Here is a 19,357-nt window from a genome sequence, read left to right as displayed (position 1 = left end):
CACCAGACCAACTTGGTGGTTGTCTGCTGTTCTTCCACACACAAGATTCTCTTCAAAACAAGAGCAATGTGTTTACTGTAGAGACCAGAATTTCTTTTTGGCTTAGCTGACTTTTTCTTCCTTGATCTCCCTGTTCATTGGTTTCCAGATAGTATGTCGTAAAGTCTTTTGAGATTACTTGCCTGCCTCAGCTCCGCAAAGGAAATCAGAACTTTAAATCTGTATATTGCCCACAGCCTTGAAGGGGAAGTCTCTCCTCAGGTAGACCAAGGAAGTAGAAACAAGGGAATTCAAACCACACAGGACGAATGGCAGGCGCAATTCAGGGCTCGGTTTAATGAGGACATAGATTGTTTGTCACTTGTTCAATTTTTTATTGCTAGGCTTTCAGAAGTAAGTTCAAATGCAAATCCCCTCTTAGAAGGGTCACACTTCATTTTTATCTTTCAATTAATAAACTTGGTGTTATAAAGAGGACAGCCAAAAAGCCCACTGTCCAGAACATGGAAGGAGATCATAACCACATTGCTTTCCACATACAATAACTGGGATACTCACAGCGATTTTTCACACCAAATAATGCCATGAAAATGGCCTTTGGAGGTCTGAACTTCAGGCATGCCTGCTATTCCTGTGTGCCAAGAAGATTTTCATCCTCAACAGTGTCCTTGAAGCATGCCTGCCACTATGTGATCTCCTTTGACTCCGTAGACAGAAGCTGTGAAACTACTCTGGAGACACGAGCAACACTATTACAACATCAAAAAAAAAAAAAAAAAAGAGAGAGAGAGAGAGAGAGAGAGAGAGAAATCTCCTTTCTCAGTAGATTCATGAAGTGCCTGAGAGGCAACTAACTGTCCCTAGTGGGTGCTCAAAGAAAGCAAGTCATTGTTGGCCAAGTGGAGAGTACATCGGTACACTTGGTGAATAGGAAACGTTTCCTCCACTTTCTGCATCCCAGGTGTTAAGGAATGGAGCTAGACACTTTGTGAGAAAGTCTTTTTAGCCTATAGTCTAATAATATTCACTTCATAAAGTGTGATAATATTTAACCTAATGGAGGCAGTAACAGTTTTACAGAAAACATATGGTGTGACTTTGAGGACATTTTAACTGACATTTCCCCCCCAAAGAATAAAAAAAAAAGGTTTGTTTTCTTCAAGTCAGCAATCCTTCATCTTGGGAGAGGCTGTGGAAGAGAGGGTAGCTGACGTACGCTATAATTCAGGAAGGAGATAGGAGCAAGGTCAGGCAGGACAGAATGATGTGCGAGATCACGTTAGAAATATCACCAGATTCCCATGGGAGTTATAAAGGTGCCTTAATTCTTGTCCTTGCCGAGCATCCTGTAATAGTATGACAAGATTTTATTTATTATCACAGTCAGATTGGACTCTTATGCTCTGCCTAGGCCACAGGTGTGGAGTGTCAGCCGTGGCACTGGATATCATCAGAGGGGGCTCTCGTGAGGTCATTTAGGAAGGGAAGGGATTCCTGATGAGACCCTCCAAAGAGGAGGCCATTTTCTTCAGGCCAGAGAGAGGTACCTGCTTGCTTTTATTAGCTACCTATTAGGTTTTGATGGTGAAAGGGCCCTGTATTTGTACCAGAATCGAAAGACAGAAAGAAGCATTTAATTTAAAAATGAAGCTTCCCTAATTGGTTGGCTACTTTAGTCATGAAATGTCTTTGTTGCTTCATGTTGATAAAAGAAGGCTTGATAAGCATCTTGAAGCTGGAAAGGAAGCTGTCAGGGTGTATGGAAAAAGATATTTCTATATACTTATATATATATATATATATACAGCATTCATATTTATAGATGGTATTTGGTTTAATACATGTAACTTATTCAATACTTATGGTCAGCTGTCTGGATTTTTTTATTATGAAAAGATAAATTAACTTCATCATTTAGCAATGTCTGGGAGAAAGCATACCAACACCTTGAAGAGAAATTAACTAGAGTACATACATTTGAGAATGTAGGCCTATTCTCAAGAAATAATTTACCAGAATACTTGTTTCAATCTGTTTAAGCCAATTATTATTTTTTGTATAGATTTCTAGCACATAGGGCTCATATTTGAATAATACCCAGACCTACTTAGGTTGCATTAAGATCAGATGAGATTTTCACTGGAGATTCATCATTAACATTCATTTTAGTAACTCAAACCTAGAAAAGGAGGAGAAAAAAGAAGTTTTCAGATATAGGGACAAATATAACATGGAATAAAAAAATGCCAGGAGAAAAGTGCAAATTCTCAACCTTTAAGTACTGTCAAAAAAAAAAAAATCTAAGTAACATAATACTAAAATCCTTCCAAGGACGGTTGGAGAAGATGAGGGATAATCTGCCCCATGAGCTGATGCAATGATTTGCTTCCCAACCTTCATTCAGAAAGTCCTTTCCAGTGAGAACTCTGTATTGACATAGATCTGTGGGAATACGAAGGAGGTTGGCAATATTAATGGAAAAGAGACCTTATTCTGGGACTTTTGCAAAATAGCTTTTAAATATTACATTTATTTTTGCATGGGTGTGGTGGTTTGAATAAGAAGGGCCCAGTGCCATCCTATATTTGAGTGCCTGTTCACCCGGGCGAGTAGCAGTTTCTAAAGAGATTAGGAGGTGTGCCCTTATCGAAGTATGTTCCGTCTTGCTGAGAGAACCACATCACTGTGTGTGATGGTATTCCTGGTTGTCAGCTTGATTATATCTGGAATAAACTGGCTGGAAGACACAGGCTTCTGACCAGGATTTTGACATGGAGATCTTGAGGCATAATAGACATGAAATACTAAGCCCAGGCAAGGCAGCACACGCCTTCAATCCCAGGAGACCTGAGGCAAGCAGATCTCTCAGTTCAAAGGTCATCTTGGGACAAAGCCAGTTCCAAATCTAGGCATGGTGGCACACACCTTTAATCTGGGCAACACCTTCTGCTGGAGGCCTACATAGGACAGAGAAAAGAACAAAGACTCCCTCATTTCTCCTGTTTAGACTTACTTGCTAGCACTTCTGATGGACCCCACTTCTTCAAGATTTCAGTTTATATAGAAGACCAGCTAACTATCCTCCAGTAACCACTATATGTTAGACTTCCCATCATAGCTGCCATAGTTGGGTGAGTTGGACTACAGACTGTTAAGTCATTACAATAAATTCCCTTAATGTATAGAGATATTCCATAAATTCTGTGACTCCAGAGAACCCTAATACATTGCTGTGTATGTGTGTGTGTGTGTGTGTGTGTGTGTGTAATAGGCTACAAAGCCCAAGCCAGGCATGTGATTCTCTTCCTGCTGCCTTTGGATGCAGATGCAGAACTCTCAGCTACATATCTGCCTGCATTTCAGCATGCTGATAATGGACTAAAGCTCTGAACCTGGAAGCAAGCCCCAGGTACATTTTGTAAGCATTGCCATAGGCATAGTGTCTCTTCATAGCGACATGAGCCAGGTGCACACGCAGAGGTCAGAGGATAACTCCTTCCCTAGTGTGGGTGCTGGGGATAGAACCTCAGGTTGGCAGGCTTGGTGGCAATCATCTTTACCTGCTGAGCCATCTTTATACCTTGAAACACCCTTGTTCGTTGCTTGGGGTTTCTATCATTTTTAGGTCTCTTGATAGAAACAAAGATTTCTTTTAAGTTCTTGCTTCTCGAAGATGCCTGGCGGAAGCCACTAAACTAAAACATGTCACTAAAATATAATTAGCTGAGTAGGAGAAAAAGAGGCATCTACAGTTAAACAATAATTGCAGACACTGTGGCTTTTCACTCCACCTCAGCCTCCGCCCCCCACTGTTAACAGTCTCCTCATATCCACTATAAAGGTCCAAGGTATGCTTAGGAATAACAGGCTTTTGTCAGGGCAAGGCTCTATTGCTTTCAATTTGTGGTGGAAAGCTGGATTTACTCCTGCAGGGCCCTCGAAGCTCTGTGGTTCTTTGGCATTACCACCTGTTTTGCTGAACAGTGGCTCTTAGAACAAAATGCTTGAACAATTTGGCCCTAGGATGTATTTTAAGAACACCCCTGCCTGGCAAGAACATGTAATAGCTACCGTTTAACAATTCACTAGATGAAAATGAATACCGGGTTACTGCCAGCTACAATTTCTGGACCTTAAAACTTTAAATAATTAATATGAAAAGAAAAGAAAGTGAATTCCACTTACTTTGAATCTGACGAGTTAGCAGTTCACTTATTAAGACCTACGACGTTCCAGAAGTCAAATAATGTGAAGAAAAGCTTGGTGCACTACCAACCATCAAACATGTCTCTGGTTCACATGTGTTTATGCATACAGGGGAACTTGAGAGGACGGATGTGGTAGCTGTGTACACTAGCTAAAATAGTTTAGTTGATTTAGTTGATCAGGCCTGTATTGGATATTTCAAAATAAAAATGAGTCACTCAGGGAAAAAAAATCCTTTTAAAAAATCACTTTGAAGTATGCTTTTGACTAGATAATATTTTGTAACTATCATGAGTTTTAGAGCAACTTGACATAATTTTTTCATTTCTTGGAATTTTTAAATATAAATTACTGAAATGTTCCATTGTCTCTCAAACACCAGATGTTTTTATCATATTGATGTAACAATCATACAGGAACATCATGTGCTATGCTATACAATTATATAGTGCTGGAAATATGGGATTAATATCTCTGGTCTAGAATCATTAATCATCCATGTTGGAAATATTCAAAATCCTTTCTTCTTGTTTTTAAGGAACATATAGTGCATCATCAGAACCACTAATCACATGATTGTGGATGATATCTAACTGTAACATACTGTCTAACTATAGCACATTACCTGTAGATCAACCAATGACAACTATACTTTTTATCTCTCCAAGCTTTCTAGCCTCTGGCAACCACTAGTGTCTCAACATCTTTGAAATCATTGCTCTAGGTTTCCATATGAGATCATGTGGTACTTTTCTTTCTTTGCATGGTCTATCTCATTTGAATCTAACAACCTTCGGTTCTGTGAAAGTCACAAAACATAATGCCTTTCAAAGGCTGACTAGCACTTGCTGAAAGTCCTCCTGGTAGTCCTCCTGGTAGCTGGAGATATTTTGTTCAAATATTCAAGTTTGTTAAAAAGGTATAAATAATGGGATTATTTTTTTATTTATTTTGACTGTTTCAGATTTGTTAGCAGTAGGTGAGTGCTTCAACATTTGCTAATTATCTGTGGTGTAGTAGAATTCTTTACACTGCTGTAAGAAAATGTAAGTATGGTGGTTTGAATGAAATTGGCCCCCCATAGGCTCACAGGGGGTGCCACAGTTAGGTGTGGCCTTGTTAGCAGAAGTGTGTCACAGATGGTATGATTTCAGGGTTTTTTTGTTTTTTGTTGTTGTTGAGTATCTTCATTTACATTGCCAATGGTAAAAGCTTTCCCAATTTTCTCCCTCCCAAAAGCTCCCCTTCCCAAAGATTCCTTACCTGTCCTCCCACCCCCTGCCTCCATGTATATGCCCCTCTACCCAAAATACTCCCACCTCCTCCCTTTGTTGGGGCCTCTATTGAGCCTTTACCTGACCAAAGACCACTCCTCCCACTGATGCCCAACAAGGCATTCCTCTGCCACATTTTTGGATGGAACCCTGTATACCCCTTGATGATTCAGTCCCTGGGAGTCTTGGGGTATCTGGGTGTCTGAAGTCACTGTTCTTCCCATGGGGCTATAAACCCCTTCAGTTCCTCCAGACCACCCTCCAGATCCTCTGTTGGGGACCCCAAGCCCAGTCCAATAGTCGGTTGCTAGTTTCTGCCTCTGTATTTGTTAGGCTCTGGTAGGGCCTCTCTGGAGACAGCCATGGCATGCTCCTTTTGGTACACGCTTCTTGTTGTAGTGTCAGGGTTTGATGACTGTTTATAGGATGAATCCCCAGGTAGGGCAGTCTCTGGGTGGCCTTTACTTCAGACTCTACTCTACACATTGCCTCCCTTATTGCTCCTGTGAGTACTATGTTCCCTTTCTCAGAAGAACCATAGCACCCTCACTTAATACCTCCTTCTTCTTGAGCTTCCTGTGCTGGGTGAATTGTAACTTGTTTATTTTGAGCTTTTGAACTAGCATCTGCTTATTAGTGAGTGCATATCATGTGTGTTCTTTTGTGACTGGGCTACCTCACTCAGGATGACACTTTCTAGTTCCATCCATTTGCCTAAGAATTTCATGAATTCATTGTTTTTAATAGCTGAATAGTACTCCATTGTGTATACATACCAGTTTCTGTATCCATTCCTCTGTTGAAGGATATCTGGGTTCTTTCCAACTTCTGGCTATTATAAATAAGGCAGCTATGAACATAGTGGAGCATGTGTCCTTATTACATGTAGGAGCACTTTCTGGGTATATACCCAGGAGTGGTATAGCTGGGTCCATAGGTAGTACTATGTCTAATTTTCTGAGGAATCGCCAAACTGATTTCCAGAGTGGTTTTACCAGCTTGCAATCCCACCAACAATGGAGAAATGTTCCGCTTTCCCCACATCCTCTCCAGCATCTGCTGTCCCCTGAGTTTTTCATCTTAGCCATTCTGACTGGTATAAGGTGGAATCTCAGTGTTGTTTTGATTTGCATTTCCCTGATAACTAAGGATGCTGAACATTTCTTTAGGTGCTTTAGGGCCATTTGAGTTTCCTCAGTTGAGAATTACCTGTTTAGCTCTGTACCCCCATTTTTTAATAGGGTTGAGTCTCTGGAGACTAACTTCTTGAGTTCTTTGTATATGTTGGATATTAGCCCTCAATCGGATGTAGGGCTAGTAAAGATCTTTTCCCAATTTGTTGGTTGCCATTTTTTTCCTATTAACTATGTCCTTTGCCTTACAGAAGCTTTACAGTTTTATGAGGTCCCATTTGTCGATTCTTGTTCTTAAGCCATTGGTGCTCTGTTCAAAAACTTTTCCCCTGTGCCCATGTCTTCAAGGTTTGCCCCCACTTTCTCTTCTGTAAGCTTCAGTGTGTCTGATTTTATGTGTAGATCTTTGATCCACTTGAATTTGAGTTTTGTACAAGGAGATAAGAATGGGTCGATTTGCATTTTTCTGCATGCTGACCTCCAGTTGATCCAGCACCATTTGTTAAAAATGTCTTTTTTCCACTGGATGTTTTTAGCTCCTTTGTCAAATATCAAGTGACCATACGTGTGTGGGTTCTTTTCTGGGTCTTCAATTCTATTCCATTGATCTTTTTAGATTTCAGGTTTTAAATACTGAAATGAAACCAGGCCTAATTCTCCTCTCGCAGCTGCCTTTAGATCTGGTGGTAGAATTCTCAGGTCCTTTTCTAGCACCATGACTGCTTACATGCTGCCATGCTTCCTGCCATGATGAAAATGGACTAAACCTCTGAACTATAAGCCAGCCCCCACTTAGGTGTTTTCTTTGATAAGAGTTTCCATGGTCATGGAATATCTTCACAGCAACAGAAATCCTAACTAAGATAGGATAATCTATCTGGCTTTATCACTGACTTGGGTAGAACATCATTGTTAAGGATGTTGAGTTTTATCAGATGACAGCTATGTGTTCTATTACTGATGGATCTGATGAGGAGCAGAGATGTGGTTATATATCATACACATATACAACATACTATATATAATATAGTATGTATATAATTATATATTATATATACCATATAATATTATATAATATATACTATGTGATGAAACATATATTACATGTACATATATAATATATACAATATATATTATATATAACTATATATAATATATATTATATATACATATATATACAGTAACAAATATATATAAATATTATATATATACTGTTTAAAATAAGACTTGGATGATTATGGAGGCTGTGAATCCTACTATGTATAAGCTGGAGGCATGGGACCTTGCCAGTTGTACTCCAAGATCAAGAGCCTAAGCACAGAAGAGCTCGTGTTTGAGATCAGATGCTGTCCATCATACCAGGAAGACCAATCTTAATTCAGCTGATATCAAGGCTAACTAACCTTTTCCAGACTGACCCTCATAGACCAACTTAGAAATTATATTTTACCAGAATCCTGGAAAATCCTCCGTACACTGGCATCAAATATTAACTATCATTATTGCTCATTCAAACGAGCAATCCTTAGACTGTATCTTAAAGGCCACTGCTAGAGTTTTTATGCTAAAGGAGTGTGATGGAAAAACCCTAATCATTCCCCCAGCCCTTAGTGAAATGCCATATAAAGCAGAGTTCTTTACTAGGAAGTGATCTCGGAGTGGGCATTCAGCCCCTCACGAGTTCTCCATCCTATCACTTGGACATGCCTACCCCAAGGCCTGTTTAGAAACTCTTGTCATTCAGGGAGGGAGAGCTGGGGTTCTACCTCCCGGCTCAGCTACTGTACTGCTCTGCCTGTCTTGGGTGACAGGTCTTCTCTTTTCAAGGCTATCTGTAGCTCTTACAGGACAAGCCTTGGGGCCAGCCTGCTCCTTTTCTGTCCCCGCCCCCTTCCTCTGCCCTTGGGAGTTTTTGTCATCATCTTTTCTGCTTACTTGCCAGCTTGTCCCTTGTGGCTCCTCAGGTGTCAGTGTTTACCTGCAGTCCTGGGTTCGAGTTATCTGGCTTAGTTTCCCTTTCTGAAAGGTCCAAGTCTTAGCAAAATCACATCAGAGATAGAATTCCTTCATTCCGCATCCCAAGATTATGAGCAAGAGAAGAAAGACATACTTCTTTTAGTGCAAGCAGCAAGTTTATTTATTTTGGAGAAGGAAATAACAAAGGAATGGTGCCAAGTGAGGTACAACTGAGACATTTGTATATGGAAACTGTCCTCGACACATCAGATTGTTGTCACAGTTACTGATTGTCAGCTTAAAAAAAGGGAAATCCTAAGTTTGTCAAAAATAAAAAAAAGTATTCCTTGGGAAATATCCGAATGGTAATTTTAGTTCAAAGCCATAATACTGAGGGTAAAGGTGTCCCCTTGGCTAAGACCAGGGTAGTACTGTGATATTCCTACTTTGCAAAATGCCTTTGCAAACAAAGTACAAACATTCCTACTGCATCGTTTTTGGAAGTGTGTCTTCCAGGGTTAGTTAGTTAATGTGAGTCAACACTGGTCATTATGGCCCACAAACACACACTTATATGTTTCTGATGCTGTATTGGAAACATTTGGGTCTATTCAGATAGCAAATTTGAAATACAGAGGGACAGACACCAAGTCTTCAGCCTGATGCTCTTTCATTAATGTTGAAGTGGCAAAAATTACTTAGAAAGATTTTATTTTCTTAAGGACACAGTTGAACACATGGCTGCTTCCTTGCTCTCTAAAACAACATGTATAATTTAATTGGCAAATGCAGAATAAATGAATACTAGAAGACAAAAATAAAAGCATTAAAGCCCATTACAATCTTGAATAACGCAAAAACTTCAAGCATATAGGAAAAGTATTATAATTATGTATTTAGCTTTACCTTTTCTAATATATATCATAATTTAGAGCTATATAAAGTAAGTTACATAAAAGTAACTTTTCAAGTGTTACAGCTGAAAGCGTGGCTTGGTGTTTGGCTTAATCATTTTTTTAACCAGTTTCATTTATAAAGCTCGTAATCTTGCCAGCAGGGATTCAACTTCAGGAACTGATTCGCTTTTAGAAACAGAGCCAAGAAGTTCCATTTCCTTTTTTCTGTTGCTTTCTGCATTACAGGCTTCCTTCTCAACTGCCTTGATCCTCCCTGTAGACGTATGAGTGTCTAGATTATAATTAAGCTCCTTGGCGACTGGCGTCCTGGTGGAGTTGCAATTGATACTGTGGTGTGGACGTGACCCTTCTGTCAACGGCATTTTCTGATTTTCTACAGTAAGGGGAAAAGAAACATGAAACTTATCAGTGTGAAAACCAAAGTGCAGGCATGTTATAAAACATAGTTTTAATGATTGTCAGTGAATAAGTCCTCTTTGATAGACTAGAAATAGCTGGTAGAAAGGTAGATATAAGTCAACATGCAGCAGTTAAGGATCGATTATAGTAGAAAATGGCTTATTTCCTTCTTTTATGCTGAAAAGCCCATCAGTTACCAGGCCATCATCAGTTTTATCCCATGCTTCATTCAGGATTTGGGTCAAACAAAAATGAAATGGAGAGGCCGCCTCTAACCAGTAGGATGGGCCTCCTGCTCCCCACCACTCAGTTTCTTCCCCTCATCCTAGGCTCAGAGCATCGTGACAAGCACATGCACCACCATGTTTACTTGTCCACTGAGTGTCTTTTCACTGGGATGCATATCCCACCGAGCAACAGCTTTATTTTAAATACCGTGTAGTTTCAGTACCTAGAACAGTCCTAGCTGGGCTAAAGAGTTCAATAAACACACCGGATAAATAAAGAGCTTGTATAGATAATCACCCAACAGAGGAATTAGACTAAGATTTTCTTTTGAAGAAAAAGTAAGGAAGACTCTCTTAAGAAGTATACAATTAAAAAAATGAATGAAGTTGAAAATAATGAAGTTGTCAGGCAAATTGCATTTTCTAGCAAACCGTAATTATGTCATAATGACATTGAGCAGTATATTGACATCTACATGTACATGGGTGCGTACATATCTATATATACATATTGGCAAGAGATTGTGATCTTGACCCCACAATAGGCAGTGTTTAAGTGCTGCTGGCTGAGTCTCTGAGACGTAAAATTTCTTCTAATTAACCGACTCTCACATTGTGCAACCTTATGATTAAGTCTCTCATAGGTCTCCGACTTTTAAAAAGCAGATTGTCTCAATATTCATGTAACCTTGAACAGGGTGTGAAAATGGCTCCAACAAACTTGACATGACATTTAAAAGTTTTTTGGTTATTCGCTGAGAGATGTTCCATTATCCCAATAGTAATGACTTTGGAGCACAAGCAGTCACTCATGACAGTGTGTTTTATGCGAGCGCTGAAAATTCCAACCGAAAACAGCTTGTACATTAAAAGGTGGCTGCTGAAGATATTTACTGCACTGTCATTTCCTGACCAGGGGCTTCCGGTGATGGATGAGTATTTTACACAGTTTCTTGGACAATCTCTACAAATTTTAGAAGTATGATCAGCTTTTAGCCGTGGGAAGAAAATAAATACACTTTTCTTATCACTTTCTCCATCAGGTGGGCAACTGTTACTCAAAAATCAAAATCTAACCGAGCAGTAATTTTTTTTTTCCTTAGAGGGGTTTATGCGCTGCAGTTTATAGTGCACACTCTGTGCCTGCAGCAAAGCACACACACTGGACTGGTGCTTCTGCAGTTTCCAGAGTCACATAAACGCATTGTTTCTTGTACCCACACCCTTCCCCAAAAGGTATGGGGAAAGTACGTTTGTAGCCAAGGGCTGATTTTGAGTCAGCATACTGCTCATTCTCAAATCTTTTTACCACCCCTGGTCATCGGATGTCTTGTATATTACTCCATCACGAGACTGCCAACAGACAAGGTTATTTTGCTACTGGGCAACTCTAGTTAAAATCTTGGATTACTTGAGAGTACGCTGGCAACAATGTGGATCTGGAATACAAGAAAATAATACATAAAGTCCCACAATATAGCTATACACAATCAAGGCCAATTCTGTATTTGGAAAAGTAAAAAGAAAAAAATAAAATGGGATGTTAGGTAGGCATGCCATGAAATCTGAACTTTAATGGATAATTCCATCCCTTTGAGTCCCAGAGTCTAATAATAAATCTCAAAGAGTAGCTATGGGGACAAAAGGGTGAAAGCTGGGTGCTCCTATATGGTGATTACTGTCCTAGTTAGAGTTCCTATTGCTGTAATGAAACACCATGACCGAAGTAACTTTTGGGAGAAAATGGCTTACTAGGCTTATATTGTTCACCACTGAAGGAAGCTAGGAGAGGAACTCAAATTTGGCAGGAAACTTAAGGTAGGAGCTGATGCGGAGGCTATAGAGGATACGGGTATTGGCTTGCTCCTCATGGCTTGCTCTGTCTTTTTTATAGAACCCAGGACTACTAGTTTAGAAAAGTTCCACGCACAATGGGTGGGCCCTTAGCCATCAATTACTAATTAAGAAAATGCCCTGTATATAGCGAGATTTTATGGAAGTATATTCTTACTCAGGGCTCCCTCCTTTCAGATATCTCTAATTTGTGGGTCAAGTTGACATGACTAACAAGTAAAAGCAAAAAGGGGTTGGTCATGTGCTTACATTAGCTACTGAGTAAGTCTGTGGCAGAAGACAGATGCTGTCTCAGGAGACACTGGGACTGTCTTAGACAAAGCTGAAAACATTTTTGCCAAAGACAAGCGTGTAATAATTCAAAGCTGAGTTTCATAATAATAATATCCTGAGTCCTTACAACATTGGAAAGACAGATAGAAACTACCACAGCATAGTTATATTCAAGGTCATATCATTCCTTTCTGTCCTGGTCTCAATTATGTTGATGACTGAATTCTAAGCTTGACCTCAATTCATTGCAAGATCCTAATCCATTCATCTCTTTCTTCTCTTTTCAAACTTACGGAATGTGAAGCCAGGCATGTGGCTCGCTCACATATCTCCTCTTAGCGTCTAGTGTCTGTCTGTACCTTCCTTCTGTTAGGATGGACCAACATTCTGCCATCTAAGAACAAGCTCTCCGGTGTCACTTCTGCTGTGCCTTCCCTTTGTCAGCTGCACTCTCGTCTCTGAACTGTCAAGGTGTAGCCCTCCCTGGTGTCGTCCCTGGCCTGGCTACTTTTATGTCAACTTGAAACAAGCATGAATCATTTGAAAGGAAGGAATATCAATTCAGAAAACACCTCCATAAGATCCAGCTATGGGGAATTTTCTTAATTAGTGATGGATGTGGGAGGGCCCAGCCCATTGTGGGTGGTGCTATCCTTGGGCTGGTGCTCCTGGGTTCTGTCAGACATTAGGCTGAGCAAACTAGCAAGCAGCACCCCTGCATCAGCTCCTGCCTCTAGGTTCCTGCCCTGTCATCATTCAATAACAGATTACATACGTGGAAGTGTAGGTCAAAAAAACCCCTTTCCTCCCCAACTTGCTTTTTGGTCATGGTGTTTTATTACAGCAACAGAAACCCCAACTGAGATAATTCTCAGCATACACTTTGTTGTGATAACTTCAACCTCAAGAGAGAAGGACATTTTTATTTGTTTGCACTTCTGCCCCAGCTATGCCCCCAGTGCTGGGCTCCTTTAAAGAAACCCCTTTGAAGGAGCAAGGTTCTTGACTCTTTTCTTCCCATTTACATTCCTCTTGAACCCACACTCATCCCGATTTTGACATTTTACTCTTCTCAAACAATTCTTGTGACGTCACCAGTGGACCAATTGTTGAAACTAAGGAGGACAGCAGCTACTTGGACGTCTTCCGCCTCTGAGAAGGTAGTTGAAGAGCCCGGCACAGCCTGGGGCGCTTCTTTTAGTGCATTGGAGCTTAAACTTCTCTGGAGGCTCCAGGCAGTAACCAGCGGCCGATGCAAGGAAAAACATTGAGCTCGTTTTCTGAGAAACTCAAAATCGTCACGGGTTTGCCATTTGGGATATGATGCTAAAGGAATGGCATGGTATTTGACTCCTCTGCAGTTTCAGATGGAAACACTTTCATGGAAGCAACTGATAAGACGGTGTGAAAAAGGAAGATAGACGCCACTCCACAGACCCCTGGAAAAACAGCCGAGTGCACAAAGCACACGAAACGGGAGCGCTTGTGGCCCGCTAGCACTTCTCCATAACTCTTCTCTCCCAGAAGCCATGCTCCCCTCTCTGTGCAGCCACAGATCCAGCAGGCTCCTAGTTTCTATGTGGATTAAATTTTTCCATAGTTGTCTTTCAAACAACACAGGGCTGGCAATTCTGTAAATTAGACCTCACGGGTTTGCAGAAGTAAATTATAATTTGATGTGGGCGGCTTCATCCTTCACATCTCAAGTTAGAAATAAAATATGGCCCACTTGGACACATGGACTCAGTGAAAGGTAAGGCTGGTGCTACAATAAGAAGAGAAGCATTTCTATTTATCCTCCATGGAAATCTTTGCCAACACGCATTTTTAAAATAGAAATCAAAGATAGTAAGGCAAAATAGGGTGACTGCTTGATTTTCTGAAGGGAGTACTTTTGTACAATTTTATGAATCAAATCTTGGGCTTTTCTTCCCCCCCCTTAAGATATTACCATTGATGTCTGTGTGTAATATGTTCAGGACCCCTGCCAATACTCAGGGCCACTGGTAATGGCAGCACAGATAGGCCATGAGACAGTTTCTGTTCTTAGTACCAAATCCATAAGGGAATCAAATACACACATCCTGTATCTGTTTATCTTTGAAACTATTCAGGTTAAGAATACAGAGTATTTTTCTATAAAGGAGGAAGACTCACTAATTTCAGTTTAACACCCCATATGATTCTTACTGTAAGAACCAAACAGAGAGCCCACCATCACTTTACTTCCCTCTGTGAATTGAAAGTTGGACTGTTGGAAAGCCGAGTTGCTCTTAAATGCAGAGAGCCCACTGGACACAGACATAAAAACCAAGACTGTACACTATCCCAGAGTTGGGTTCCATACAGTGTTCGGCAGAATACAGATTTAGATAATAGTGGCATTCAGAAAGCTCATCCATCCTGCGCTATCGCTCTCATTGCTACTCCAGAAACACAACAGCACAGGGATCTAGGAAGGACGCAGGCACGCAGGCACACACATGCGCAGTTTGGCATTGCAATGAAGTACTTCAGCCAACAGTCGCTATGTATCCTCCATGCAGAAAGCAAAGGCAACGCCTGGGCTGATGGCCCTTGTAGGATCCTTCCCACTGCAGGAAATACCAGCTAAGGTTCGGAGGGGCTTTGCCTCCCTTTAAGTCAGTACACTCCTCCACCACATCGTGGGCACTTGCTTCTTAGGCATGCCAGCTCTCTGCTGCATAAGGAAATTGAGCTTCCACCGGATGGGTGGCCAATGGCAAGAGTGTGGCAGCTTTAACAGCGCTTGAGCCCTAATGTGACTTCAGTGACTTTCACTTTTTATCGTCCCTTACCTTTGCTCTTGACTATTACTTTGACCTACTAAGTAGCTGTGTTCTTTCACCCTGACAACAGCTTTATTAGGGGAAAAGGAGTGAATAATCCATAAATATTATTTTTAAGGCACCACTGGGAGTGCGCAATAGTAAAGAGTGTGACAAGTATATGTTTTTAATCGATGCAATAACAGACGTTTGTGCTGCCACCAGCAGTCCAGATCTCGGGGGCTTCCTAACTGGTGATCTACTGATGCGATGAACAGTCTCCTTGGTTTCATTTTACTCTTTGCCTTACATATATACATATATGTACATGCACATATGTATGCACATACATATACAGACACAGATAATGACATATGTATAAAAGGTCATTTTACATGGCTAACATATAAAGTTAGTCATAGAAGTAACAACTAAGCCATCAGAACCAGTTGGGTAAAAGCAGAAACATCTGAACAAAATGCGATCCCCATTCAAATAACGAAATCTCTGGATTGAGAAGCTAACTCCTAAGCTAGTATGTTTTTTTTGTAAAAGCTCATATACACGGTTTCTTTCTCATTTTATCATCTCATAAATAACATTTCAAAAGGAGCACCGCTTTGCCAGTCTCAGCGCTGGGCAGGTCAGACTGAGCGTCTGACTGGAAGGGATCTCATACGGGTCCAGGCCCTGAAGAAGTCCAGCCCCTTTCCCTTCAAGACACAGGCAATGGAAGGGCACCGTCCTGCCGCTTCCCTTTCGGATAGGTTAACCCATTGGTTAGGTTCCCTTGCCAGGTCTGTTTTCCTATTGTTCAGGTCTTAGTCTCCCTAAGTCTTAGAATCCTTTGGCTTCATTCATTCTTTACTGAACTTGCTCCATACGAGTGCCCACAACCTCAAGGTTCTTACAGTCAACAAAACTGTCTCATGCTTCATTTCTTCTTGACACCTGGCTTTTGTCCCAGTTCCTGGAAGGTGGCCTTTAAGTGTCTGCATTTTTTTTTTACTTATGCTAAGACTCCCAGACCTACATGTTTGGCAAAACAGCTGATAAGTTATGCTAATTGTGATTCATGGTAGTGCCCTAGACAGTCTGCAGACATGAATGATGTAGGATGCGGATAGTCATGCTAGCAGGACGTGACTGGGAGGGTGAGGTGTGGGGTGAGTGATATTAACCTATCCTGTAAGAATGGCAAGTGCCATTTAAATTCAAGTTTGTAGTCAATGACTGGATCAGTTATGTGTAAACAATGAAGTCTTAGTTTGTGTGGAGTACACTTAACTTCAGGTGGATTTTCTTGTTTGGCAATACACTTTCCCTCACATATCAATGGAAAATTTGGTTTGCCTTGGATATCAAAACCTGCAAATGTTCAAGTCTTTTATATAAAATATTTTAGTGTTTCCTATAACCTATACTCATCTTTTCATGTATTTTAAATCATCTCTAGATTACTTATAATATATAAGTAATATATATAAGTAATTATATAGAATTCATTAGTTCAGAATAAGAAGAAATATCTTAATAGTATAAATGCATTTTTCTACATGTTTTCCTGACGAGTGGCTGAGGTCACAGATGTGAAACCCCTGAATGCAGAGGACTGACTATATTACGTGTCACCACACATCCACGTGCTCAGAGAGTGAAGTGTTCCTGAAGATCACAGATGCTGCAGCTTCCTCCCTGTGTCTGGTTGTGATTTACATCTCCTTTCTATGATTAAGCTGTAATAGTGTTACGCTTACCTGAATTATGCTAGCTTGAATTCTGGCAAAGGACTGAAACTGAGGAAATTTTAGGAATCACTAAATTTGTATTCAGCTGTTCAGAAGATAACAGTTGTCTGGTACTCCAACCTAGTACCTGGTGTCCAAAAGGAGGCAGTATTTTTTGAAAGATTATGACCTATGCAATTCTAATATAGGCGAGTGGTGTCAGCAGTCATTGCACGATACTATCTATAGGTTGCATTAGTATTATAATATCAAAGAATCCCACATGGCCCTTATATAATTTGCAAACATTTTCCTGACATGTATTTGTATTTGATTCCCTTCATTTTTTTTTATTTAGTATTGTGTGTGCATGTATGTATGTACTTCTGTATGCCACAGAATATGTGTGGAGGTCAGAGGACAACTTTTGGGATTTGAGTCTCTTCTTCTCTTATGTGGGTTCTGGGGCTCACAGGCAGGGCACTGAATTGAGCAGCAGGTGCTTACCTTCTGTGCCATGTCACAGACCCCAGGTATGTGAGTCTTACAAAAACCCTGTGACAGAGAAGATATATTTATCTGTTCACCCCAGATCACACTTGAAGATGAGGAAACAGAAACTGATCGTAGGCAGGCCTAGAGACAGAACTTAAATCATCATAGTCCGGGTTAACAAAGCCTCCTGTGATAGGACCCTTCATTTATTGACTGATTTATCCTCTCGCTTCTCACTCCTGCGTGCTGGGATAAGAGGCGTGCACCACTGAGCTTGGCATTCTGTTTTGATGATCTGTGTTTTGCTCTTCTTTGGCTATTTATTTCACATCCTCCAGTGAACTCTTCTTAAAAGAGCAACCAAATCTCTTTGTCCATTTCTCACAATTAGACCCTTGGGCTACTTTCCTGCTCCTGCCTTCTCTCACCCATGGTTCCAAAGCTCAACCATGTCTTCCTTTAGGAGACTATAGATTTTTATTTCCATCCTTGACAACAGAGCTTCAGCACTGTCTACCCAGGCAACTTTGAACATATCGATGTAAGCACTCTAGAATAATTTTTAGTTTGAGAAAATGTACTGAAACAAAACTCACAGCTGCTAAAGCATCATGTGCTTCTTTCCTTGCAGCCCACTGAGCACAACCACAGTCTGTTTATTAGTTCTGCTGCTCACAGCAATCTAGGGCCACCATGTTTCTGATCACTGATAGGTGGCTTAGGAAGCACTTTGTGTTTCTAAGCCTGCCTGTCAGGTAGTACGTAGGTAACAATTTGATCAACTGCACTTGTGTCTTATGAGGAAAGGTCTAAGAAATAGCAGGGATGAATTTGGACACTATAGATATTAAGTAAAGCAATATATATTTGAAAAATCCTTGGATTTTTCTGTGTCTCTGTCTCTCTCTGTGTGTGTGTGTGTGTGTGTGTGTGTGTGTGTGTGTCTGTGTGCATTTCTTAACCCTAAATGATAAACGCTAACAACTCTATACTATGGAAAAAGAAACAGACTTTAGAGAAGTCCATGTACTGTAGCCCAGCCCATGTAGTTCTTGCCATTTGCATTTGAAGAATTCCATCTAAATTTTAGGATCCCATGTTTTTGGGGGCTACAGCAAACACATACTCAGTTGTGGAAAGAACATTTACTAAGCTGCAGGGTACCAGGGGAGGACGATTCTCAGTGGGACTCACTTGGGTGCCACAACAGAAAATAGCCAGCTAAATAAATACTTAGGGAGATATTTTTCTGAAGCCATTTAGAAGCTGTATTTGATAGTGTGCTTTTAACTCGTTCTTTTTGTTTATACTTATTTTCTATTTATATAGAAATAGGTTTCTATATATTTATATTATATTTTCTAATTCCACCTCAGATACTTCAAATGCACAGATGTTTTTTCTGAATGGGTAACTTGGGTATTTCCATTCTGTTTCATTTTGATTTATAGAATCATGTAATGTAGACTTGTGTAATCTTTGGATTGGAAAGACCTTGTTAATTGGCAGCACCACCTATCCAATGCTTAAATTCCATTCGCTCAACCTCAAAAATAGTTTGCTTAGATTTGAAGACCTTCAGTCAGATCCTAAAAAAAAAAAAAAAAATCTCATAATCATAAGGCAGTATATTCATTCACTTTTGGGCCACACTAACAGATCACACATTTATTTATTGATTCCAAGGAAATTTTTTGTCACTGGCTCTGCTGACTCCCTTCCCATCCCCCACCCTCACCCCCCAAATTAGGGCTATAGTACATAAAGGCAATTCATTTTCTGTCCACCAGTCTGCTAAGTATTTGGAAAACAAAACAAAAGCAACCCAAATTTTCTCCTCTTTAAGCCAAACAGCTATAGTTTCTTCACCTGCACCTTGTGCTGACAAGAAATTAGAATATGAATTAAGAGAGTTCTGTAGTTAACTCAACAGATATCCAGCTCTCCACTCAGGTTGCTAATTCTTTGATGTATTTAAGACTCTGTTCTTTCTGCTATGAAAACATGGAGCTGCATCTACTTAACAGGTCAAAATTCTGAAGGCCAAAAAAAGTCAACTAGAAGGTTGTATATTATAAAACAATACATGTTCACAGAAACCTGATTA

General features: G+C 40.3%; 1 protein-coding gene across 2 annotated transcripts in view; it reads right to left on the bottom strand.

The window, feature by feature from the left end:
- Positions 1–8,723: 8,723 nt before the first annotated feature.
- Positions 8,724–19,357, bottom strand: part of Diaph3 (diaphanous related formin 3) — a 495,795-nt gene continuing 485,161 nt past the window's right edge. For both annotated transcript variants that reach the window (XM_052190840.1, XM_052190842.1), the window contains one exon: positions 8,724–9,859. In XM_052190840.1, the coding sequence (XP_052046800.1) occupies positions 9,600–9,859 (260 nt within the window). In that variant the 3' untranslated portion in view covers positions 8,724–9,599. The remainder of the gene's footprint in view (positions 9,860–19,357) is intronic.

Source organism: Apodemus sylvaticus, chromosome 8, assembly GCF_947179515.1.
Source record: "Apodemus sylvaticus chromosome 8, mApoSyl1.1, whole genome shotgun sequence".
Lineage (NCBI taxonomy): Eukaryota > Metazoa > Chordata > Mammalia > Rodentia > Muridae > Apodemus > Apodemus sylvaticus.
This window is presented reverse-complemented; position numbering and strand designations above follow the sequence as displayed.